The sequence below is a fragment of the Sorex fumeus genome, unplaced genomic scaffold (genome assembly GCF_029834395.1).
Source record: "Sorex fumeus unplaced genomic scaffold, SorFum_2.1 ptg000033l, whole genome shotgun sequence".
NCBI lineage: Eukaryota > Metazoa > Chordata > Mammalia > Eulipotyphla > Soricidae > Sorex > Sorex fumeus.
Window position 1 is genome coordinate 30,333,516 of NW_026606090.1, and position 23,969 is coordinate 30,357,484.

Consider the following 23,969-nt stretch of genomic DNA (forward strand, 5'->3'; position numbering starts at 1 on the left):
GAAATGTAGTCGCGCCAGAAAAATGTGTAAAAAGGGGGCATTGGCGGCTGCTGTCAGATCCTGTGAGTGTCTCCATGATGATGTCCCAGGGGCAGGAGCGCTTGGGACCCGGGAGCAGAGCAGGCGGGAAGGCAGCAGCAACACCACGTTAGTTCTTCTGCCCTGTGCCTGGGGCGGCATTGGGAAGGAGCTGTGGCTCAGAACCACGAACGGGCCCAAAAAGAAAATGTTCCTACGCAGCAATAGGGCATTTAGAGTAGAATTAAAGCGGCCTAGAAGTTCCGAGACAGACCTGGGGAAGCTTCGGGGAAGCTTCTCAGAAAACATTTCCCAGACCAGTTTCCATCAGGAACTAATGAAAAGTGGCCAGGGCATCTTGGCCCAGTTTGGCCATTTGCACTAGCTGGGAGGAACGTTCCTTGACACAGGAGCACCAGTGATTTCCAGTCCTCCAGTATTTTCGCAGGGCTGTGTGGCAGAGGATGTGCAGGGCAAGACTTCTCTCTTAAAATATTTTCAGTTGGAAAGAAACATGACTCTAAAAGGAGAGACGTGAATAAACTACAGCCTGAACTCGGTGGGATGAGCCCCAGAAACAAGGAGAAATTTGTCTTCAGTCGGTCATTCTCGGCTTTTTTGCTGAACCCCTCGCACTCCAGGCCTGAATTCTCGGAGGGGATACCATTGTTTAGGGAAATTGTCCCCCTTTATTTCCCTTAGAAAAACTTAAGACAGCTTCTTTAGTGTTAGACATGGGTAGAGTGTTGCTAGAATTTCCAGCGTTGGCGCAAGGACGGTTGCGGCTGTCTTTTCCAGCATTTTCTTCCCCGTTGTTCAGGGACCGTCCCTCCCTGGAAGAAAGGCCAGTTTGGGTGGGTTCTGGCAGCACCTTCGTCGATTTGCTCGAGCGGGCCCAGTAACGTCTCCATTGGAGACTTTGTTGTTATTGTGTTTGGCATATCGAATACGTCACGGGGAGCTTGCCGGGCTCTGCCGTGCGGGCGAGATGCTCTCTGTACCTTGCCGGGCTCTCCGAGAGGGGCAGAGGAATCGAACTCGGGTCGGCCATGTTGGCTGCGTGCAAGGCAAACGCCCTACCGCTGGGCTATCACTCCAGCCCTCAGTTACAATTTTCATGGAGGCAATTCAGAAGACCAGTGCTTCAGGCAGCATCTGACTAGTCGCAGATAGTCCTCTGCCTTCTAGGAATGTTGAACAGTTGGTTACACCAGAGGGCGTCACAGGGTGGGTTGAGTGAAAAAGTACTTCCATGTGCCAGCACTTCAGATCTGTGAGAATGCTCGTCTCAGCTCCAGCTGGAGGGCCTGCTGTGTGGGAATCTCTTTCCAGTCCACGTCATCAGAAGGAATAACGTGCAAGCCGAGTGATAGCACAGTGGGTAGGTGCTTGATTGGCATGTGGCTGACCCAGCTTTGATTCCTGATACCCTGTACAGTTCCCTGAGCCTACCAGGAGAGCCCTGAGCACTGCTGGCTGGGTGTGGCTCAGAAACCAAAAGGAACAACAACAACAACAAAAAGGGCTGAGTACATGTGGAAGGCCTGGGTTCCATTCCTGGCACATAGTTCCCTGAGCACTGTCGGGTGTGGCTTATAAGACAGACCACAAAACCCAAACACAAGAGTTGTGTTGCTCCAGGCTGTCAATCATGTCTCTTTCTCAAGAGCAGCAGCTGGGGGCCTTGAAGCCAGGGGGCAGCTACATGGGATTCCACTGGCTTTGGGGCTACCCCTGGTGCTCAGGGCCCATACGGGGTGCTGGCATTACACCTAGCAGTACTTGGGCATGTGATGTTGAACCTGGGCCCAGCCCTTTGGTATGCTTTGGATTAGAATTTATCTTGCAAACTTTGAGCCTCTTTGCTATGAATTCTTTGAACTCGCCGTTTTGAGTGGGTTCCTCTCTCAGGCGCTGGCTGGAGGGCCGTGCACGCTGGTGCTTAAAAGCAGGCTCACATGGCAGCGAGGTGGGCAAAGTGGCATCATGGAGCCCGTGAACTGGGCCCCAGTGCGTACAGGCCAGCAGCCCTGCCTCACTGCTCCCAAGGGCAAGGGTGTTAGGTCGTTCATGGTGGGAACAGGGACCAGGTTTTATGGGAGGCTGGTTGCCCCCCTCCCTGCCCCGCCCCCCCTCCAGCTACCCCAGCTCATCACCTGTGCTTCACTCACTGGTGGCTGCATGGTCGTGGAGCTCCCGGCCCACATGGAAGCATCCACACTAGGTGTCTCCTTGGGGAGCTGCCCAGTGCCTGGGGGGCTGAGCAGGACGATCCTGGATGTACTCTGGGGTTCTGACACCCAGCCCAGACCCCTGTTGGAGCCCCATGAAGACCTGAGCATTGCTGTCTGCCCCCTGGAGGGCATGTGTGTGCTTTATCATGGCCACTATGTGGAGTTCAGTCATCACCGTAAACGACTCTGAGGCAGCCTCTGCGTCAGCTGCGGCGTGGGAATCCACCAAGCTGGTGACGCTTGGGCGCTCCCAGCCCTGTGCCCTTGGCTCACAGCCAGCCTGTTCCCGCAGAAAGGAATCTATCTGCAAGCATGGTGTGAGAGCTGAGAGAAGGACTTTATTTTTAAAAACGACAATAGAAAAGTACCTCTGAACAGTTTAGAAAAGCCTAAGAGCCGGGGGCAGTTTCCCTAAGAGACAGGAGTACAGATGCCCCGCGGGGGCCGCCCCCTACACCCCTCCCCTTCTCATCAGCTGGGCCCCAGGTGCTCCTGTCAAGGCTTCTGACAGCTTTATTTCTAATGCAAAAGGATGGGACACATCTGAAACCAACCATCAAATCAAGAAAAATCGCAGCACCCAGTAAGACGGGGCAGACGCAGCTCCTCGGGTGTGTCTTCACGCACGGGCTGGAAGGGGAGCCGTCGTGTGCTCCCGAAATGGGTCAGTCGATGCCACGAGATGGACCAGCTCTGAAGACAGCTTGCAGCAGACCCGGCAGTGGTGCTCCCAGTGCCTGGTGCCCGCCGCCCTATCTCCCTGGGTTGGGGTGCGGCACGTTGCTGCAGGGGGAGGCACTGCGCCCAAGGCAGGATGGGAGGGCCCAGAGCCCCCCCAGAAGACAGGAAAGCAGCAAGACGCAGCACTTGGCACACCCCTGAACCGCCCCGTAGCAGCATGAAGGCTGCTGGGTCTGGCAGTGCAGGGCAGTCCCGGAGCACAGCGGGGACGGCAGGAGTGCTGACAGCTAACGCACAGGGCTGGTCTCTCGCGGCCCAGGCCAGGCAGGCGGGGGCTGGACATTCACAATGGTTCTGGGAACTCGGACGGGTGTAAAAACATGCGTCAAACATGCAGCTTATTTTCGAGAGGCGGAAATATATAGGTACTTTTAATTACAAGCATTCAAAAAGTCAAACACTAAAAATCAGTGATCCAACCCAGTGCAGCATCATCCTACATACTCATGTTTGGTAGAAAAATACGCTTGGCCTGTCGGCAGCTTGTGTATTGTGCTTCGAAAGTATCTCCATGCTGTACAAAATGGACATTGGATCATGCATTCACAAATAATACACTATCTCTTAAAATTATACAGTGTAAAAGAGCAAAACTTTTTTTATTATATATATTTTTTCTTCACGAAAAACAGATGTGTGATAGAGGCTGTGGCAAGGTCTTGGAGGGGTCAAAACTGGACAAGATTTTTTCAAGCCTGAAACAGAAAATGTCATAGATTAGGTGACTGTACCTCGGGACATCAAACACACTTTGCCTCTAAGCGAGGCCACAGACAGGAGCGTCCACATTCTCGTTCTCATTAGAGACACATGACGTACGTTTAGTTGACACTTCTCTTGACTGGGAACTTTGGAAGACTTCCACCCCCTGCAGCTGGCAAAGAAAGGTTCACAGCTGTTTTTCATCCTGGCATTCAAAAGGGCCTTGGGGACAGTCACTAGCACAGCCCGGCAGAGTCAAACTTGTCACTCAGTCCATTATTTTCTTACCATATTAACAGCATGCCCTGTTTGCAGAAAATGCTTTCACGGAAGTAAATACTAGGAGCTGCGTTCACGACCCCCTTCCCTTGGCTTGTGTCCAGTGTCGGAATTTCAGTCATATGCAAACCTTTCCAAATTATTCCCTGCGGAAGCCTGCTGGTCAGAGCCAGGAGAGAGCCCGACAGGCCAGAGGAAACGGCCTTTCATGTAAGGAAACGAGGAGGGGAGAAGACGCTGTAATGGAAACAGCATCATGTAAATACCTTAGACTTATTTTGACAGTGCTCAGGGATCACTCCTGGTAGGCTTGGGGGACTGTATGTGATGCTGGGGGTTGAACCCGGGTTCGCCTCAACCCATCTCCACGCCTGAGCAGTGCTCCTGACTGGCAGGGTAGGTGAGCAGGCCTGACCTCCCCCTGGGGAAGCAAGGTGGCAATGCTGGTACCGTCTCCGCCCAAGACCCAGATCTCCCACACCCTTGGGTTTGCCAAGGCCCGTCACCCATTTCCTCCCGCCACCCAGAACCCATGACACTGAATTTGGGCCCGTTTCCTCTGGCCTGTCGGGCTCTCTCCTGGCTCTGACCAGCAGGCTTCCGCAGGGAATAATTTGGAAAGTTTTGCATATGACTGAAATTCTGACACTGGACACGAGCCAAGGGAAGGGGGTCGTGAACACAGCTCGGGATGGCACGGGGCAGCTCCCCCAGTCTCCGGGAAATGCCCGGGGCAGCTCCAGCCTCCTGGGCATGGAAGGAACCTGCCTGCAGTCCATTCTTAGTGGATGCCAGAGCAGGTGCAGCGGTGCCAGGCCCGGTGCGGGTGAAAAGGAGCGTTTTGTGGAAGGCCCAGCACGCAGAGGGGGACATGAGTCTGACTCTTCCCGGGCTTTCCATCACTGCTGCGGAAATGTGATTCTCACATGGGAAAAGAATGTGTCCACATGGCCATAGATGTTCCCAGACCCAACAGAAGGTCAAAATGTGGCTATTTCAGTCCCTGTAAACAAGGAAGGGGTTTAGCCCAGAACGGAGTTCAAGCCTTGGAATGTATTAACAAGGACCTTTTAAACAGAACGCGGAGGCATCCGGGAACAGAGAGCACCCTGGGGGGCAGGCGGGGGGCAGGCGGATCCTCGGCCTCCTGAAAGACGTGTGCAGGGTGAACAGATCGGGAGGAAGCAGCTGAGGGGGCCATGCCACTCAGGAAAATGGCTCCCGCTGGCTAAAGGAGCATTAGAAAACACAGAAATGTTTCATTCCTGTTGTCCAGGACCAAGGAAACATGTGGGCCTGCATCATTGGGGCTGCTGCGAGGGGCGCGGGGTCAAGGTGCAACAGCCAGTCCTGGCCTGAGGGAAGCTCCCTCCTCCCTGGCCAGAGCAGCTCCTCCTGACCTCTCCTGTCACCCACAAAAGGTTCAGGACGAGTGAGCCCCATCTGGAGCCAGCTGAAAGCTTCTCCAGGTTGCCAGGCCCCTGACCCCCTTCCAGAGTGTTGGGGAACCTTCCCGGCTTCCCACTTTCCGACTGGGCTTATCATCTTCACGGGATGCTGATATTTGAGTCAACGATTTGTTCTGGGGGCCACACTCAGTGGTGCTCAGGACTTTCCGTGGTGCTTTCAGTGCTTAGGGATGACATGGGATGCCGGAGATCGAACTGGGCCTGCCAAGTGCAAGGCATGGTTCTCTACTACTGCTCCGGCCCCTATTAAACTTTGAATTCAAAGAAACATATTCTGTGGGTTAGTATTAATCGTAGCCCTGCTACGCTGTGCAGAACCATGGCAAGGGCCAGAGAGGTAGTACAGTGGCGAAGGAGCCTGATGTGCATGGACCTGCCTGGGTTCGATCCCCAGCGGTGTGGCCCAAAACCAAAATAATGAAATCTGCTGGAGGCAGGCCCTTAAAGGAGCAGTTGTGCATTTCAGAGCCCTGGGTTCAACCTCCAGCCTGCATGGCCCCCCAGCCATGCAGAATGTGATCCCTCCTAGAGAAAGAACCAAGACGAGTGCAGGAACGAACAGGAATGGGTCTCTGTGCTGGGAACTGCCCCGTGGTCCTTCTCAGCCTGCCCGTTACAGCCACTGCACTCTAGAAGTGGGGCTCGACCACACAGAATGAACAGAATCTCCCCTTCTGGAGAAGCCCTGCAGCCCTGTGGAACTCAAGGTGAACCCCTCAAACTGCCCCACCCAAAGGCCATCGATCATCCTATTTCTGAAGCAGCTCATAAAAATGCCCTGGTCAGAGAAGAAGGGCCGCCCGAGACTCAGCGGGGCTGGATTAGGCAGCCAGGAGTGGACGAGAGCAGCTTAGAGACATTTCCAGGGCACGTTCATTATTGGAAAAGGCTTAAGGGCTTAAAGAGAAAAGCTCTTTCCGTGGACTGTCTCGGCCCATGACGCTCCAACCCATCCTCATACCCCTTGGGGGGGCTGGGGTGTCCAGGGGTCTCCTCCAGACGCCGGCCAGCCCAACTGGCACTCACCGGCACGCTCCAGTTCTGCAGAACAGCTTGAGAGCCACGGCGCCGCTGAAGATTGTATTAATACCCACAAGACAGATTGCAGCCACCATCACACACCTGGGACCTGGGACGGAGAGAGAGCACACGTTACTAGTGCTCTGGGCCCCGCACTCTCTGATCTGCCAGGGGCCTGCCGCGTCAGAGGGGAGGCCTCTTGAGGGTCTCCTGTGGAACCTGAGGACTGAGTGGTTCCCGAGCCCGAGAAGCCCCCAAAGTCACCCACATCAGAGGCTAGCACAGTCCCCGGGCCAACGTTTCACAGCTGGGTTCCCCTACAGGCCAGTGGGCCCTTACAGGACTGTGAACACGTAGGGAGCTGGGAGCAAAGCGAAGGGTGAGGGTCCCTGGAGCTCTGGGCACAGCGCTGGCTCTCCTGGAGGGGGATGGCCTGTTCCTGGAGACACGGCCTACCTGGGACCCCCATGCTCACAGCTCACCCCCTGGGCCACTGCTCCCAGAGCAGAGCCCGAGGAAGACGCGGCCTCAGCGGCAGCTGCACCAGCTCGGGGCCCAGCTCGGATCCGCTGAGGTGCTGACCCACGTGCTGATCGTTTCTGTGCCAGGAGCTGGTCCTGAGCCAAGGAATTTTCTTGAGTCCCTGCACCCCCCAGATCCACCCTAATCCCCTCTCCCCCCTTTTGGGGAGAATTCCTCACCCCTGCCTCCAGATTTAATGCTATTTGGATACCAAGTGGTATAACTCCCACCGCCTGCCTGTCAAGAGGGACTTGAGACTCATTCCTCTCTCCTGGCCTCCCACGAGAAACCGACTTTTCCCAGTCACGACTACGGATTCCAGGGCTCAGTGGAGCGGAGCCAAACTCTAGTGATACGCAGAAGCAGCTCACGGCTAAACTGAACACCAGCGACCAGGGCTAGATGCGAGATGGAGCGCAACCACGGTGGCCCCATCCACGAGCATGCCGATGGCTGTCAGGCAACCTCGAGAGAAACACAGTGCCACATGCCCCTGCCTGGAGTATCCGGAGCAAGAGCTCACGGCCAGGAGTAGCACAACAGGCTGAGCACACGCCTTGAAATGGGAAGGAGGCCGAGGAACGCTGTGCCCTCCCTCCCTAAGTGCCCACTGGCCTCACCATGAGGGCCCGAGGCCACAGGCCCGACTGTACACTTTGCTCTCATTTCTGGCACCAGGCAGACGCTTAGAATATGCTGGAAAGGATCGAGAGCTTATGTTCCTGGCCTGGTCACCGATTTCCCTTCTGAAAGAGGGAGCCGCAGTGCAGACGCTATAAACATCCTCGCAGGGCCCGGGAGAGCGAGAGTCCAGGGACCGAATCTGCCCGACGCCAGCCGTGACTGTCACTGCTGCTGTCACTGTCCTGCTGCCCACCCATGCAGGCCTGCCCCTCTGCAGGAGGCCCTTCGGGGACTTGTCCTGCTCTCCAATCCTCCTGCTCATCAGCACCAGGCCTGTGGGGCATGCCCCTAAAATGACACACCCTGGCAACAGCCTCGGGCTTGTTCTAGGATCCGAGGGCCCTGAGGGTTGGCTCTCACTTCCGCAGAGTCCTTCCCACTGGCTGGGGGTGCTGTGGTGAAGGGCGACCGTAATCCCCGAGGAGGGAGCCTGTAAAGAAGTGCGGCTCTTTCTGGCCCACCCACGGGCTGTCTCACTAAGGAACGTTTCCTTTGGTCGGTCTCTGAAGACACTGGGAGTCATCCCGGGGGCACCAGGCCACCCCTGTCCTTTGCTGGTCAGGTGGTTTCTCTCAGCTTCTTCCCTTTCCCTCTAGCCTGTGACAGAGAGACCTGAGCCGCCTCCCACCATCCCCCCAGCGCCCGGTTCCCTCTGAACCGCACAAGTGCCCAGCTCGCCAGCTCCCTGGCCCCTCACTGTGCTCAGGGTCATTCCACAATTCAGTCCACACAGCCTCTCTCAGGGGCAGCAGAATTTCCAGCTGCCTTGTCCTAGGACACCTCCAGCAAATGCGGGTGGGGAGAAGCCCCAGAAAGGGGGCATCGGGGCAAGGACCCTCTGGAAGTGCCCAGCTCAGCAGTGCCGAGCCAGTGACGGTGTGACCATGACAAAATGATGACAGCGTTTTCTGAACAAGACAATAGCCGGAAGCCCATTTACAGGCTGGCTATGGGTCCAAGCCGCATGGAGCCTGGGCCTGAGCCACCCACGTCACAGATGCTCAGAGCAGAGTCTGGGCCAGAGCAACAGGGCAGTGGGCTGGAGCTGACCCAGCTCGGACTGAGCCTCAGCGTCCAGCATCTTTGAACATTTGATTCCAACGTTTTAAACATAAATGACCACACTAGACGTTCTCCTGAGCAGAGCTGGTTATGGTCTAAAAACAAGCACAACCCCCCGCCCGCAAACAAAGAACCCTAAACCCCTTCGATGGAGGAAAGTTAAAATACCTGAAGAGAACATTCAGGCACCATCTCTCTGACATCTGGGCACCTCCACGTACAGGGAAGACCAGAATCTCAGAACAAACAAGCGGAGTGCTGTGAAAAGAACTCACTACACTTTCCTGGCTCCTGCCCCCCAAACCTCATTGATCAACCAAACAGATGACCTCGGACCCAGAGCCTGTAACACGGAGCAACTGGCTTGAGATTCTGAATGTACGGTGAGGGCGTGGCTTCTAGGTGGACCACAAACCCTCCGGGGTCACGTGGGGGAGAGCTCCCTGGTCCCTCATACTTCCTGCTTGAGAAAAATGTCATTTTGGCCTTTAAGTAAGGTTCATGCTGTTCACTGTGTTTCCAAGAGCCCGTGCCTCGGGGAAATGAGCTGGTCTGAGTGTGGAAGCGTTCACGAATCCTGATTGAGGGCCACCTCCGAGCAACCCTGCCACAGAATGGGCTGGTCTGGGGGCAGGTTGGGCACTACTCAGTCATGGCACGGGTGTGGCCAAGCACAGGCAGGCACTTCTGCAACGTCTCACCACCCGAGACAGCCACCGGGCAGTGCGGGAGTCCCCCTGGGTCGTGACCCGGGAACTGATGGGAAGGCAGCGCACACCCAGCAGGCGCCTCAGGTCGCGGAAGGTGAAGCGTGGAGGCCGTCGGCACAAAGGCCATGCACCCTGCTCGGCTGCCCTGGGCACTGCCCTCTGCTCCAGTGTCTGTCTCCCCAAGGATGAAGCCGTCCCTGGAGGCCAATTCTGAGCTCCCCTGGGTTTGCCCAGAAGAGAATCGCAGCCTGCTGTGATGTCACAGAGGCACCCAGGGAGCAGCAGCATTCTAGGGACCTGTCCTTAGAACAGAAGCCCCCGAGCCAGGGTGGGGGCAGCATTAGTCAGGGGACTCCAAAGCCTCGCCAACACAGGGCGAGTCCCCCGACACTGTAAAGGATTACAGCTCTCAAGGGAATAAGGTGAACGTGGCAGTAAAAGCAGTGACTTCGGGGGTAAGTAAGACCCCTCCCCAATCCACATGCCAAATGAAGCGTTCAAAATAAGTGCTTTTTTAGTTCACAGAAATTTTGTCAAAACATTCAAAACACTGTCCTCCCGTTATTCATCAATTTGCTCGAGCGGGCCCAGTAACGTGTCCATTTGGAGACTTCTTGTTACTGTGTTTGGCATATCGAATATGTCACGGGTATCTTGCCAGGCTCTCCGAGAGGGGTGGAGGAATCAAACCCGGCTCAGCCGGGCTGAGCACTGCCAGGAGTTAACTCCTGAGTGCAAAGCCATGAGGAACCCCTGTACAAAACATTCAAAGGCATCTGAAATTTTATAGAAAGTCTACATGTAGGGGCGGGAGAGACAGTTACAGCAAGGTGAGGCACCGACAAGGTATGACCCCCCCTGATTCCGGGCAGGAGTAAACTGAGCACCGGGTGTGTAGCCTAAAAGTCAAAACTAAACCAAAAACAAAAACAATTCTCCAGGTACAAGGGAAAAAGAAATCATTGTCTCCTGGAAACAAGGTCAGGTTAAGAGAAAATGACACCAAGATGCCAATTCAGTTCAGTTCCCTGGACAATTAAAAGATGGGGCTGGGGTAGGGCTGGAGAGACGGTCCAGTGTGTGGGCGCTTGCCCTGAATGTGGCCATCCACTCCCAGCCGCCATACAGTCCCCCAAGCCTGTCAAGAGTGATCAGTGATCCCTGAGTGCAGAGCTGGGAGTCCTGAACATGCAAGATGGGGCCCTTAGGAGAAGCACGTGAGCACTGCACAGACCTGGGGCTTGCAGGCTGCACGGAAGCCAGCCTGGAGTGCGAGGGGGTGGGTGGGAGTGAGTGGGCACAGCCCCGGGAGAGCCGCGCCCTCACCGAGAAGCGAGCACACAGCTCACCTCTCCCTCAGTGCCAGGAGCAAAGCCCTAGAGGTGCGGCACTACCAGGGAAGGTGGGGGCCACCGAAGCAGGAGCTGCTGCCTGTCAACCAGTCTGCCCGCCCCTCAACCCTCCGGTGCCTGCCTGTCACGACCCGAAGTTGATTACTCACGTAGGATTCAGCAGAACTGACGGGACTTCCAGCCCTGAGAAGTCGCCTCGGACGGAGGGAACCAGCGCATCTGCAGAGACAGGGGGAGGGGGCTGAGCCCTGCTGTGGGCACATCTTCCTCTGAGCATCCTGCCACCCGTGACCGAGGGCCACGGCATGGGAAAGGCCCCCCGCCCGCCACCCCCTTCCCAAGCTGCTGATCTGGGTGCTGCTGCCGGCATCTCTGTGCACACAGGAGCCTGCCTGCTCCGGTCAGCGCTCCCGAGAGGGTCCTCCAGAAAAGGGCTCTGACTTGTCACTGGGTGCCTGCTCCCTGCCGCCCCAGACAGGTGCATCGAGTCGAATCTTGTCGACAGGCCAAAACATCCCAAGTCTTGTCCTGAGGGAAGGGGAAGGGACGAAAGGGCGGCCGACCCGTCAGCCTCCCTCTCGGCTGACAGGGGGGTCCTCGCTGCTACACGAGGTGCTGGGGGACAGGAGCCGTTCCTGGAAGCGGGGTCTGCCCAGGAGTGCACTGAGGCCGCCTCAGGATGCCCTTTCACCTGGTCTGGTGCCAGCCGTTCCCCCGACACTGGGCTGAAGCTCCTGGTCCATTCAGAGCTGGCTCAGATCCCCGAAGTCGGGGTGAAGCCGTCCTGACCGTCCAGGAATCTTTTGGCCCCATAAAATGGGGGTGGGGGTGGCACGGCCTGGGTGCTGCTCCACTTCCTGCCTCTTCCCGGGATCCCTCTCATGGATTAGACTATGGACGTGGGGTACCCTTAAGAGCTACGGCTGTCACAGCCGGAGAGTGTGTGTGTGTGTGTAGGGGGGGGGGGGCTCCTGCAGGGAGAGGACAGAGCTGTGTGCAGGGCCACCATAAGGGCCTAGATCAAGGGAAGGACCCACGTTTCCAACACCCACAGCCGTCAAGCCAAATTTCCTTTTGGACAAAACAAAGGGGCCCAGAGTGAGCACAGCGGGAAGGGCACTCGCCTTGCATGTGGCTGCTCCAGGTCCGATCCCCAGTGGCCCCGCCCCAGCCCCCCGTGGTGCCGCCGATTCATGCCAGGGGTCCGGCCCCTGCGTCTGTGATAAGCGGGAGGTCAGTCCCGGGGGGAGGGGGGGAGTCGGGAGGGGCAGACACAGAAGTGACTCGTACCTACCCGTGGCTCACGGCTCTGTGAGGAATCCACGTGCTCACTGAGCAACGGGCAGCCGGGAGCTGCCTTCCCAAGTCAGGTGGACAGGGCAGGGCGGGCTGTGGGGACCTCAGCACACGGGGGCGGAGCGCCGGGAGGCTGGTGAAGGTGCTGGGAGGAGGTGACCCTCACCCCACCCCTGCCTGCTGGACTCGGCCCGGCACCCCAGAGTGACCCAGTGCTCGCCAGCCACGCTGCTTCTCAGGGAGGACGTGGTGACATGCGTCAGTCCCTCCTGCCCTTCTGGGCTGCGTCTAAGACCCTCGCTACACTCCTGCTACTGTCAGGGGCTGCACCTGGGCGGGCTCGTTAGTGCAGTGAGCACCAGGAACACAGAGAGCCTGTTGGTCTGCAGACATGGGTCGGGAGGGGGCGCTCCAAGCTCAGCGCATGAAAGGCAGCGGCTTGGCCGTGCACACATGTGCGCGCTCGCCGTGCATGCACACACACACACACACACACACACACACACACACACACACACACACACACACACACACCATACTTTGTGGCTGGGTCAGATCCGGCAATGCTCAATGGTTACTTCTTAGCCCTGTACTTAGGACTCACTTCCGGAAAGCTCCGGGGACCATATGGAATACTGGGATTTGGATCCAGGTAAGCTCTGTGCGAGGCAAACACCTCCCTACCCATTGTACTATTGCTCTGCCCCCTCTTCTCAAACTTACACGTGAGTGCACACACAGACACACACACACACGTATGCACGCACGCCGGTTTGACATCCCAGGAGCTTCTGGTGTTCCTCTGCACCTCTACTCCAAGGCTGACCTTCCTCCCTCTGTGCCTGAGATGGCTAACAGCGGAAGGGCAAGGAAAACTGGGCACTTCACTGCAACCCCATGTAGGTGACCTGTACTGCTGCCCCCCTCAGCATACACCCGGGGGCCTGTCCAATCAAATCCTATGTAGCCTGGCCTGAGCTCAAGGCCCTTCTCACAAGCAGGGGGCTCTCAGGGGTGCCCTGGAGCCAACACCCCGGCCTGGTCCTTGACTGCGGTGATGGATGGGGGAGGAGGAGGGTGCCAAGATACTCAGGAAAGAACAAACTCGGAACAAAAACAAAATGGAATGCTAGAGAAAGTACCAAGTACCCTTACAAATAATTTCCATCTTCTTCCATTTATAGATGAGAAGACGAGGTCCAAGGGGACTAAAATACATGCAGAAACCATGTACCCGAGAGTGCTGCCAAGGACAGACAGACCTTGACTGGCGTCCAGGAGGGAGCCCCTACCTGACCCACGGCCCCGCGCGGGGGGGGGGGGGGGGGGCGCGTGGACCGGACAGTGCGGCCCTGCACTCCTCAGCCCACCCCCACCTCACAGGCACTGCTGAGGGGAAACCCACTCTGCCTCAGGGGGCTGCAGGAACGAGCCACCCCGGGACACTCTCTTCAGGTCACAGAAAATCTCGGTCAGTGGCTTTCAGAGACAACGGCTGTGGGCCGGGTCGGAGCAGGCACTAGCGGCAGGACCCGTGCAGCTGCCTCAATGACTCCTGCCATTTCGGAAGCGCAGCCAAAGACTAGTCCAAAGAGGCATCCCGAAGATTAGTCCAAAGAAGCATCCCGGCTCCAGAGTGAGGAAGAGGGGCTCCACCTCCAGGCAGGCCACCATGGCTACTAGCACAACCAAGGGCTCTAAGAGCCTTAAGGAAGAAACTGGGTTTTCTGAGCACACCTGATGGTTCTGGAGGCCCCTGCGGAGGAGAAACCTGGAGAATCAGAGGTGGAAGCCCGCGAATGTGACACCCAGGTTTCTAGCAACCAGCAGAACTGACGAAAGCTGAACACACCAGCCAGACTCTCTGTACCCCGCTGGTTGCTCGGGAGAGCCCGAGGGGACTGGATCCTCGGCCTAGGCCTCGGGGCACCATACGCAGTAAAGGTGGAGCAGTACCATAAGCCCATGTTTTCTTTAGGACCTTTTCACAAAATCCTGCGTGCTCAGGATCAGAACCCTAAGCTGGCAATCCCGGGACTCTGCTGACAGCCTGTCCACCCCCCACCCCCAATCTTCCTCTAGGAGGGCCTCCGTCATTCACTGCAGACCGAGTGGTGGGCTCTGGTTGGTCCTGCAGAGCCCATAAGAACAGTGAGGATGGCTGGAGGCTACCAAGCCTGAAGCCAGATCCCTGTCCTGGAAACTCCCAACTCATCAGAGGACGGGTGCTGACCGACACTGTCCCTCTGCACGCAGGCTCAGGATGCTCCGGCCAACACCCCCTGACCAGGGAAGGGGACTGCCCGGCCCTTGGAGACCCTTGGGACATGCCCAGCAGGCGGGATGTGCACTCTGGTCTAACATGCCTGCCTGGGACAAGCAGGCAAGAGTGGACACGGTTATGCCCAACATCCATGTCCCTACATCTGGGATGTGGCACCAGATCGTGCAGGCTCCCCCCAGACTGCTTGGTGGCGCGTGGCCGAGGTCTGAACCCCAGGCGGAGAGGTCAAGCTCCTCCTAACCAGGCCTGTGAGTCCACTGGGGCCTCACCAGACACAGGCCTGTAGGGACAAAGCGCTCTCTGCGGCTTCCGAGCAGGCCTGTGCACCTCCGACCATGCCCCAAGCTCACACAAGGCAGCCCTGGCCGAGGGTGCCCGGGCGTGAAACGTGCCTGTCAGATGCAGACCACGGAGCCTGCTGGCCAGCCATGCTTAACTTTGTCAGCCTGTTAATTTTTAACGATGTTTGCCATCAAGGGCCATTAGCGGGTCCCAAGAGCCGCGCTCGGTGAAGCAAGCCGTGCTTCGTGACGAGGCCCCGGGCCGGGGTGCCCCACTTTCCCTTCCTGTCCCCACTCCCGGGCTGCCCACACCCACAGCAGAGCGCTGAATAAAACATGTGCACTCGGTTTCCCTTTTCCCTCCTGTCACAACGTGTTTTCTTCAAGAAGTTCACTTTCTTGTCATGAAGGCCGTGCTGATTTCCCAAGTTTCTTTCAGAAAGCTTTGCTTCTGTTTCCAGAGCTATAAAGAGTTCGTGGGCTCGTGGACAGGACCTGGGTGGACAGGCACAAGCCGGCCAGAGCCCCACCAGCACATACCACACCAGAGCGGTCAGCTGTGCTCAGGGGGGCTGACCCTGAGTCCTAGACCCCCGAGTGCTCCAGTCACCAGAGACAGGCTCAAAAACCAGGGCCAGGCCTGCCCCATCGAGTCGTCACAGGAAGGACAGCCCATGACGATGACCCAAGGAGCAGCACTTGGCTCGTTCCCAGTGACCCCCGGAGCAGTGGGGACTGTGTCTCTCGTCTGAGATCCCAGGAGGGCAGAGTGGGAGGAAACGGCCTTCAGGATGTTGGGCTCCGTCTCCAAACACCAAGCCCCCAGCTCATGCGGGGCTCAGGGCACCTCTGTGGCCACAACCTTCAGAACCAGCCCTCAGAGGGGGACGTGCAAAAGGACCAAAGAGAAACCCAGAGAGCTCAGGAAGCCAAGGGCTGCTGCCCCCACCCGCCGGCTGTCTGGTCCCTGCAGTGGCGAGCTCGGAGCATCTGCTCCAGGACAGGTCCCAGCACCTGCATCCTCAACAAGAACCAACTCTCCCGTCGGGGGGAGGCTCAGCAGTGGCCAGCTCTGGGGCTGGGGTTCCAGACTGTGGCTGAGGTGGCCAGAGGGTCGGGGCAGACGGTCGCGCTTCTCACTGCCTTGCTCCTGGGCTCCAAGGACCAATCTCTGGGCTGTGGCGGGAGGGCGTGAGCAGACGGGCATCTGCCTTGCCGGAACTGGTGTCCGGCCTCCACTCCTGCCCAAGCCCACCGTGGGACTCCCCTCCTGGCTTCTCAGAGAGATGAAGACAAGGAAGCAGCTGGAAAGTTCAGGAACATCGGGCCTGGGTGACGCGACACACACGGTGCCAGAGGTCTCTCGGGGAATCCAGCTCTCTCCCGCTCGGCATCCACTTCCTGTCGAGGCGGCTCGGGGCTGGAGGTCTGTGTGGGCCTGGCTGTGGGGGCGATTCCCGATCCCGCCAGGCTACAGAGCAGGTGGTGGGTGGCAGGCGGGGAGGCTGCCCTGTCCAGGATGCCAGTCCGTCTCTGGCCATTCACGACGGGATCCTTGCTGTGTCTGTCGGTGCGTCTGGCTGGGGACCGAGAGTGACCCGGGAGCCGCCCGCCCAGCCGAGACCCGCCTCCTCCCATCCTTCTTCCAGCCGCCCCTGCCAGTCTCCGGGTCCAGGCTGAGGAGGGCCAGAGACGCTTGGGTGAGCCCCCCAGGTCCAAGTCCCAGGCTGGGCCTTTAGCCCGAGTTTGCTGCTGTGCAGTGTGGAGAGGCGCTGAAGGGCTGTTTCTTTGAGTTCCGAGAAGCTGCTGCTCTCCAGGGCCACCCGAGGGCGCGGCCACCCCCACACCAGCACTCAGCTGAGTCTCCATGTTCCTTCCATCTCTTCCCAAAGTCCACTGTGGCGTTTATTTTGGGTCTAATCTTGAAAACATTTCCGGGGGTGGGGGGTGTTCACAAGGGTCCTCCTCAGGGCCCATGTGACCACAGGAAGTCTGCGTGAGGGTTTAGGGCTTTCGGGTGGCCTGTGGGGACAGGCCAGGGAAGGACTCCGGACCCGCTCTGGGTCCAACTTACCTGCCACAGCCGCTACCCAGCGGGTAAGCGGAACGGCTCCTTGCGCGTGGGGAGGATCGCGCACGTGACCGACCTCCTCTGACCTGTCAACTAGAGCGAGAGCGAAGGCAGGCGCGGACGGCCCAGATGTGTGTCTGCACCGATGGAACCGCCCGTGCCTGCCCACAGTGGCTCACACAACTGATTCCCGCCACAGACACCACCAGCCTGCAAAGCTGGCACAGGCTACTCCGCTCAAACACCAGATGTTGCTGGCCTCAGCTAACGCCCCCTTCACCCACGCCCCCCTTCCATCTGAGGGTCCTGCCAAGTAAGCATCGTCCACGGAGAGCCACAAACAGCAGCCTGGAGTGAGGGCGGGGTGGAACCAGGCCCGTGGCCTCCACAAGCTTCTCGGGGATCCCTTCTTCCGCGGCTTCCTTCCTCTGCATCAAGGTCCTCGAGGACTGCTGGGCTTCGAGGAAGAGGAAGGCAGAGCGTGTCTCCAGATAAACCGAGCCTGGAGGCTGGAACGAGAATCTTCCCCAACAGCTCTTGTTGGCTCAGGGCCCGAGATATGGAGGGCAGGGTGGGGCAGGGGGAGGGTGGGGTCTCAGCTCTGGGTCTGTCCATGGATACTCGGTGCCAGGGGCTGGACTCTACCCGAATCTGCCAGGATACCACCTTGTAACAAATGCATCACAGACAGGAAAAAAACGCTGCAGTCTATTTGAAACAGTGTTTTCTTGGATTGAAACTTTTATTGAAATCTCTCAAATGTTGCCAAGAAATAGTTTGCTTTTTTTTTTCTTTTTGGTTGTTTGTTTTTTGCAAAACAACAAAAAAGGGGGGTGGGGCGGGGCGGGGCGGGGCGGATAGCTAGTGGCAAATTCAACATGGGAGCTCCCTCTGCTGGTCTGCAGTAGGCTGATACGTTACAAACACATTCCCAGAGACAAATCTAATTTGCTGGAGAAGTGGACAAAACACAGGTGTGTTGGGCTTTGCCTCAGGAGAGAAACACTAGAAGAAAAAAAAAATCCATGTCTCAAAACAGAGCACAACATTGCCAAGAGAAACAAACTTAAAAGTTCTTCAAAGACACACAACACGATTTCCAAAACAAAAAGGGGATTCTCCACTTAGGGACGCTGTTCTGGCGCCCCCTCCGCTCCGCCTCCAGCCAGCCCTCTGGCAGGAAGGTTTCGGGTCCTCATCCCCATCCTCTGCCTCCGCGGCTCTTCTTCCAGGCTCTTCTCTACGTGGAGAGGAAGAATCCCAGGAGTCACTGGAGCGGAGCCTTTCCACAAAATTCCGCCCAAGAATTAGGTCTCTGGGGCCGAGTGCCCTGGTCTGGCCAGCGAGCCACACGCGGCTCTAGAATGCTCCGTCGCCTCAGCGTGCCCCTCTGTCCGCTCTGGTTCCCGCTGAGCCCCTCACATGGGCAGAGGCCGAGGCCCCCGACGGCTCAGGTGCTGTTTCGGGGGTGGGTGAGACTCCAGCCAGGCAGCCCGGATACATGGGCTCAGGGCACAGCCTGAACCGCAGGATGGATTCCTGGGGCCAGGGCTGAGCCCCGCCTTGCTCACAGGACTCCTATCTCAAGGCCCTCGGCCAACCCCTGCCATAGCCCTGGAAAGACTTTTGTGGATTTTATCTGTTACGTCAACAAATCAAGGAAGAGACGAATTACCCAGAAGCCGTGACCAAAGCCACTTCCCCAGTCCTTTCTGCCACACGCAAGTGTCGGTTCTCCAGGGCCTGGGCCCAAGGAAGACGCTGCGAAGGAGGCCTTCTCGCAGCCTTTGTTGTCCTGCTTGTGCTTGAGGGCCCCCCTGGACGGTGGCCGCAACCCGAAAGCCCTGCACTATCTCTTGGCCCCCGCTGGCCGACATCAACCTTTGTGCTCCGCTGCCCGGGACTAGCAGGGGAAGAGCAGAAGCGACCCCCAGACAGAGGCGCCCTGACCTCAGGAGACAGGCATGGCACGAGGGAGCACTGGAGAGGGGAGAGGAGCGAAAAGGCACAGAGCGAAGGAGAGAGAAGCCCGACTACACTGGCGGTGGGCACAGGCCTCCCGACCTGCCCTGCAAGTGACCTGCAGTCCCGCCCTCCCGCCACCACCACTGGCATTTTTCGTTCCACTCTGCAGCTTCTCTACGCCTGTCCTGGCCCCGGGTGTCCCCCAGCCCGAAGCACACAGAGGCCCTCCCGGCCCACGAGCTTCGAGGGAGGAAGAGGAAATTTCGGGAGAGAATTCATCCAGCCTCGCAGACCAACACTGCACAAAACAAGCAGAACCCCCACCTGTTCGGGCTTATTATAATTTTTCAAATTTGCACCAGGTTTTCCTGCTCTCGTCCAGGCCACGAGGCAGATGCGCTTGATTCTGTCTCTCTGTTCTGAGTCCTGACACTGGCTGGGGCCTCCCCAGAGAGCAGAGCAGGAAGACCAGTCCTCCCCGGAGGAGACGGGGTCCGCTCAGGAAGCGCGACCTGACTCAGCTGGGCAGGCAAGCGGAACCCAGAGCGGCCCCAAGACCTGGAACTGCACCCCCGACACCGCCCTGTGCTGCCTTCTCTAGAGCGTTTCCCAAACCAGGACAACGGGGCCTTGACTCTCTGCTCTGACACCCACGACTGAGCACAGCCTGCCCTGGAAGCTCCCCGCTGCCCCCTCAGCCCTGCGTCAACAGGAGCCCGACTCCCTCGAGAGCCGCCCCTGGCCCCTGCACGCAGCACCCCCGCCTCGGCCGTGATGTGGGCATTCGGGGAGAGAGAGGTGTCGTTGGGGCAAACGTCAGGCAGTGGGTGAGGCCGTGGCGCTCAGACGGTCCTCGGGCGGAGGGGGCGGTCTCGGTGGGTCTGTTAGCCGCACAAGTGTTAGTGGCTCCGTGCGCTCTGGGGGGCCGGGCCGGGAAGGACGGGCGAGGGTGCGTGAGTGGTGGCGAGGGGCCGAATTACCTGGGCATGCAGTGAAGCGGGGTAGGTGAAAGCAGGAGGCGGTAGAGCAGGCGCTAACTCCGCCGGGTACAGAGGGTACGGGGCCCACACTTCAGGGCTACTGGGGTAAAGTGCAGGCACTGTGAGCTCATCTGCAAGAGAAGAACAAGGGAGAGTCAGTGGTTACCCACGGCCGCGCCACACCCACACCGCCCCGCCCCCGCCGGGGGCCCAGTCCAACGACCCTCAGGGTTCTGATCCTCGGGCTTTGCCCCGCCCGCAGCCCTGAAGCTGGGGTGCAGGGGGACCGGCAACTCGAAGCATGGGGAGGGAAAGCCACAAGCACCCGTGGCCCTGGCCAGGCCTGCGCTGACCACAGCCACGGCCCTCCGAGGAGAGAAAGCAGCCACAGGAGAGCGCGGAGTCTTCTGGAAGCAGACGGGGCTTCTGCGTACAGTACATGGCTCTGAACATGACGGGACCCGAGCCCCCCATCAAGCCCCTCCGTGCCCCCGAGCAGAGGGAAGGAGCAAGCACGCTCGCGGGGGCAGCGAGAATGCGGATATATTTTGGGGGGGGGGAAGGGTCGTGGGGCTAAATGCCTCGCCGGGACCGCTTCCTGGAGCGTCCATGCAAGGGCCAGCAAGCGTAAGAGGAGAGGGTCTTGGCCAAGGCAACTGCCCCCGGGCAGTGTGGCCAAGTGGGACCCCAGGACGGCAGAGAGAGGGTGCTTCCCCCGGTCAGCTCAGCGCGGCTCCGCCACCAGGGAAGCCCACTCCCCGCTCTGGGGCTGAGCACAGGCTCATTGTGTGGCCCCAGCTCCGCTGGGTCCCCCGGAGCCCAGGAGTGACCCCCAAGCACAGAGTGGGACTAGCGACTGCGGCCCACTTGCCATGACCCAAAAGCCACACCAAACAAATAGCAAACCACCCCTAGTGCACTCCTAGTCCTCAGGGAGAAGGTGCAAAGTGGCTGAGAGCCCAGAGCAGCGGGGACACTGGCGGGACTGGGGTGCCAAGAGCCGAGGAGCGACTCTCCCTACGGCTGACAGTGGGGGGGGGGGGGGTCCCTGTCAAGGCAAGAACTGGCCTCCTGGGCAGGTGTGGAGCTGGGAGCTGCGAGGGTGTGGACTGGCGGCCACTGTGTGCCCAGCGGGCAGCATCATACGCCTCCTGGCCCCGACCCTTAGTGGGGGTCTGCGGGGCGCTGGGTGAGTGGGGCGGGCGCCAGTTGCCGTGGGGACGGCTATTTTAGCCACGAGCTATTTTAGGGCTTTCAGAGCCCTTTGAAAAAGCCAAGTGGGTCTCAAGGTCCAGCAGGCAAAGCTCTGGCCCACGTGACCCCTCTCCACTTGCTAGTCAACAGGAGGAAGTGGCCGAGGGGCAGGGGGCCCTGACCTCACGAGTGGGCACCAGCCCTAGAAAGTTTTGCTGCTCACTTTCTTTGGGGTGCCAGCGACAGAAGCTAGAATCTCACTCTATGTAAAGCAGGCATGCCAACCACTAAGCCACACCACAAGGACACGTCATTAAACAAAACAAAAACAAGAATGGAAGGTCCTTCAAACATTCCAATGCTCGAGACACACTGGAGGTGGGGCTGCAACTGCACCTTGACAGGCCGTCACGACCTGCAGGCCCCCCCACATCTCCCCCAACGCATTCCTTCCCTCTGAGTCTCGGCAATGTTTCGATTAAGTCTCTGGTGGACATCCTTACCAGACCTGGCCTGGCAGGACAGGGCGGGGATCTACCTGGGCGTGGGGTTGACCCGACCGTGCCCTTGATGCTGTCCCTCGACTCTCCTGGGCCCTGGGGACGGGATGTGGAGCCGAGCACGGGGCATGGGGGGAGGCAGAAGTCAGCAGGGCAGCACGGGCACTGGGGTGAGTGCCCAGGGGACCGGAAGTGTCTGACCAGCACCCTGCAAATGTGTGTATGCGGGCCTGAAAGTGGCCCCGAGAAACTCAATTCAACATGAGAAACCAGAGCTTCCGTCTGTGCAGGGAGGGGAATGTGGCCTCCCTGTTTCCTAAGGACAGAGACAGAAAGCGCCACACCCCATTGGCAGCACACTTGCAGATGCAGAGGCGGGCTCTCCGAGGGGCTCTGCTCACCCCCCCCCCACCCCCAGTGCCCACCAGCCTATCACCCACGTGTCCGGAACAGGCGCTTCTAGCTGTTGATAAAAACCCTCCTGGTGGCTCTGAAACCCCTTCCCCTGCTGGCGGGCAGCCACTGGATGAGCCTTCTGGGGTCCTACAGTCCAGGAAGAAAATCCCCGAAGTTGTTTCAAGAAGCCTCACCTGGTTTGCAAATGACCACTGAGAATGTCTAACCCTGATATTGTCAAGCCAAAGAAAAGGATGAAAAAGAGGTTCCAAGCAGAGCTGGAACCTTCAAAGTTCACAGTAACAGTGGGGGCTTACGAGGGAGGGGCTGAGAGGGCAGGAGCTACGGGAGCGGGAGCCTGGGTGGGCTCTGAGCACACAGCCAAGCAGACAGCCCATGAGGATGTGCGTCCCAAACAACACGTACTAAAACTGTGGGTGGAAGTTAGTTGATTCTTCAAGTTAACTCCCCTTTGAATCTCCTTTCACCTTCAAAGCCCTTGAAGATATACAGGGGTTCGCCTGGGGACAGGAACCCAACTTAATAAGATTAAGTGGGCTGGAGGGTCTAATGCCCCAAATCCTCAGGTGCTCAGAGTTCGAGAGACCAGTTTAAAAACTGTTCTACCAGGGCCGGAATGATAGCACAGTGGAAAGGGCATTTGCTTTGCACATGGTCGACCCGGGTTTGATTCCCGGCATCCCGTATGGTCCCCCCTCAGGAGTAATTCCTGAGTGCAGAACCAGGAGTAACCCCTGTGCATTGCAGGGAATGACCCAAAAAGCAAATAAATAAATAAATTAAAAACCCTGTTCTACCAGATACTCTCACCAGAGATAAGTTTTAAGTAAGTGGATCTTCAAGATCTCTCTCAAACCCTGCTCCAGGGTCCTTCTGAATGGGAGTAGGGTGCTCTGCCCTGGAGGCATCCGTGGTAGGACAGTGCAAGTGGGGAGGGGCTGCTGACTCCATGCACACTGACAGGCCAGGAAGGCTGGAGAGGAAGGAGTCTGGGACTGCGCCCGGTCCTGCCCACCAGCTTGGGGCTGGGCGCTTTTCCTGGGGCACCGAGGCAGCCGCTGCGAAGGGCCCAGAGCAGACAGCTGAGCAGGCCTTCCAGCGGCACCCGCCAATAGCAAGGGCTGTCCTGACGTCCCCTGAAGAGAGAACTAGGGTTTGGTGGAAGGTTTCAGCCCAGTGAGGCTCAAGGAAGCAGCGTCCAGCCTAAGACAGATGGAAGCAACCAAGGAGGAAAGAGAATCTGAACTGACCGTGTTGTGGCCACGAGTCAGAGAAAGATTTACGTTTTTGGGGGGATGGAGGGGGCCGGGGGCTGCGCCTAGCAATGTTTCACCCAGTACCACCGCTGGTGGTTGAACTGGGGCTGGCGACGTGCAAAGCCAGGGCCTTCATTCCCGCACGTCTCTGTGGCGTACAGTGGGGGATGGGGACGCTGAACCATCTAAGCCCTCACAGGACAGAGGATGACCCCAGGGCCTGGCCTGCACCTCTCTCGGCGGGGAGCGCCTTGGTTACGGGAGAGATCGCGTGATGTTTGGAGAGTCTGGCCAGAGGAAACAGCAGTCCTGACTGCCGACGACCCAGATAGGGGGAGGAATTCCATTTTTAATGGGGGAAACATCAATCTTGGAGCCAGAAGAAATCAGTCCAGGATTGTGTGAAGCCATCAACACCCACTCACCCGGCGAGCAGCTGACCCAAGTCAGTTAAGGAAAGGGACCTGCATGGGGAGCCCGGGGCTTGCTCCAGTCCCAAACGCCCTGTACCCCCTGCACCCCACTCGTATGTGCGGAACTGTGCAGAGGCTCAAATATCCACCCCCCCCCCCCCCCCGGCACTAGCCCTTATCTACCTGGCGGAACAGAAACCTCAGGGTGGGCGTCATCCAGCTGCACTCATGGCCCCACGTGTCGGGAGTCAAGCTGGGTTGACCTCCGAAAAAGCAAACACCTTTCTCCCAGCTTCACGCTCAGGGATCACTCCTGGCAGGGCACGCAGGACCAAAGGAGCGCCAGGGACCCAACCCGGTCAGGTCCCGTGCACAGCAGCCGGGCCACCCTTTCCCCCTGCTCCTGCCCCGGAGAAGCAAGCATTCTAAGGACCTCGGCACAACCTGCTGCGTCCAGTGTCTCAACAGGCAGAACTCAAACAGAAAAGAGTTGTGGCTACTTTCAGTGACGGCGAGAGC

The 23,969-nt window shown here is 58.4% G+C and overlaps 1 protein-coding gene across 6 annotated transcripts in view; it reads right to left on the reverse strand.

Moving 5' to 3' along the window:
• Positions 1-3,566: 3,566 nt before the first annotated feature.
• Positions 3,567-23,969, reverse strand: part of RBPMS (RNA binding protein, mRNA processing factor) — a 168,097-nt gene continuing 147,694 nt past the window's right edge. For 2 of the 6 annotated variants that reach the window (XM_056116928.1, XM_056116926.1), the window contains 3 exons: positions 19,671-19,801; positions 10,943-11,012; positions 6,465-6,572 (listed from right to left, as the gene is read on the reverse strand). In XM_056116928.1, coding sequence (XP_055972903.1) covers positions 10,950-11,012; positions 19,671-19,801 — 194 coding nt within the window. In that variant the 3' untranslated portion in view covers positions 6,465-6,572; positions 10,943-10,949. Of the gene's footprint in view, positions 3,689-6,464; positions 6,573-10,942; positions 11,013-17,481; positions 17,731-19,670; positions 19,802-23,969 lie in introns of those variants that run through there. The other 4 variants (XM_056116924.1, XM_056116923.1, XR_008792833.1 and 1 more) reach the window with 3 other exon arrangements.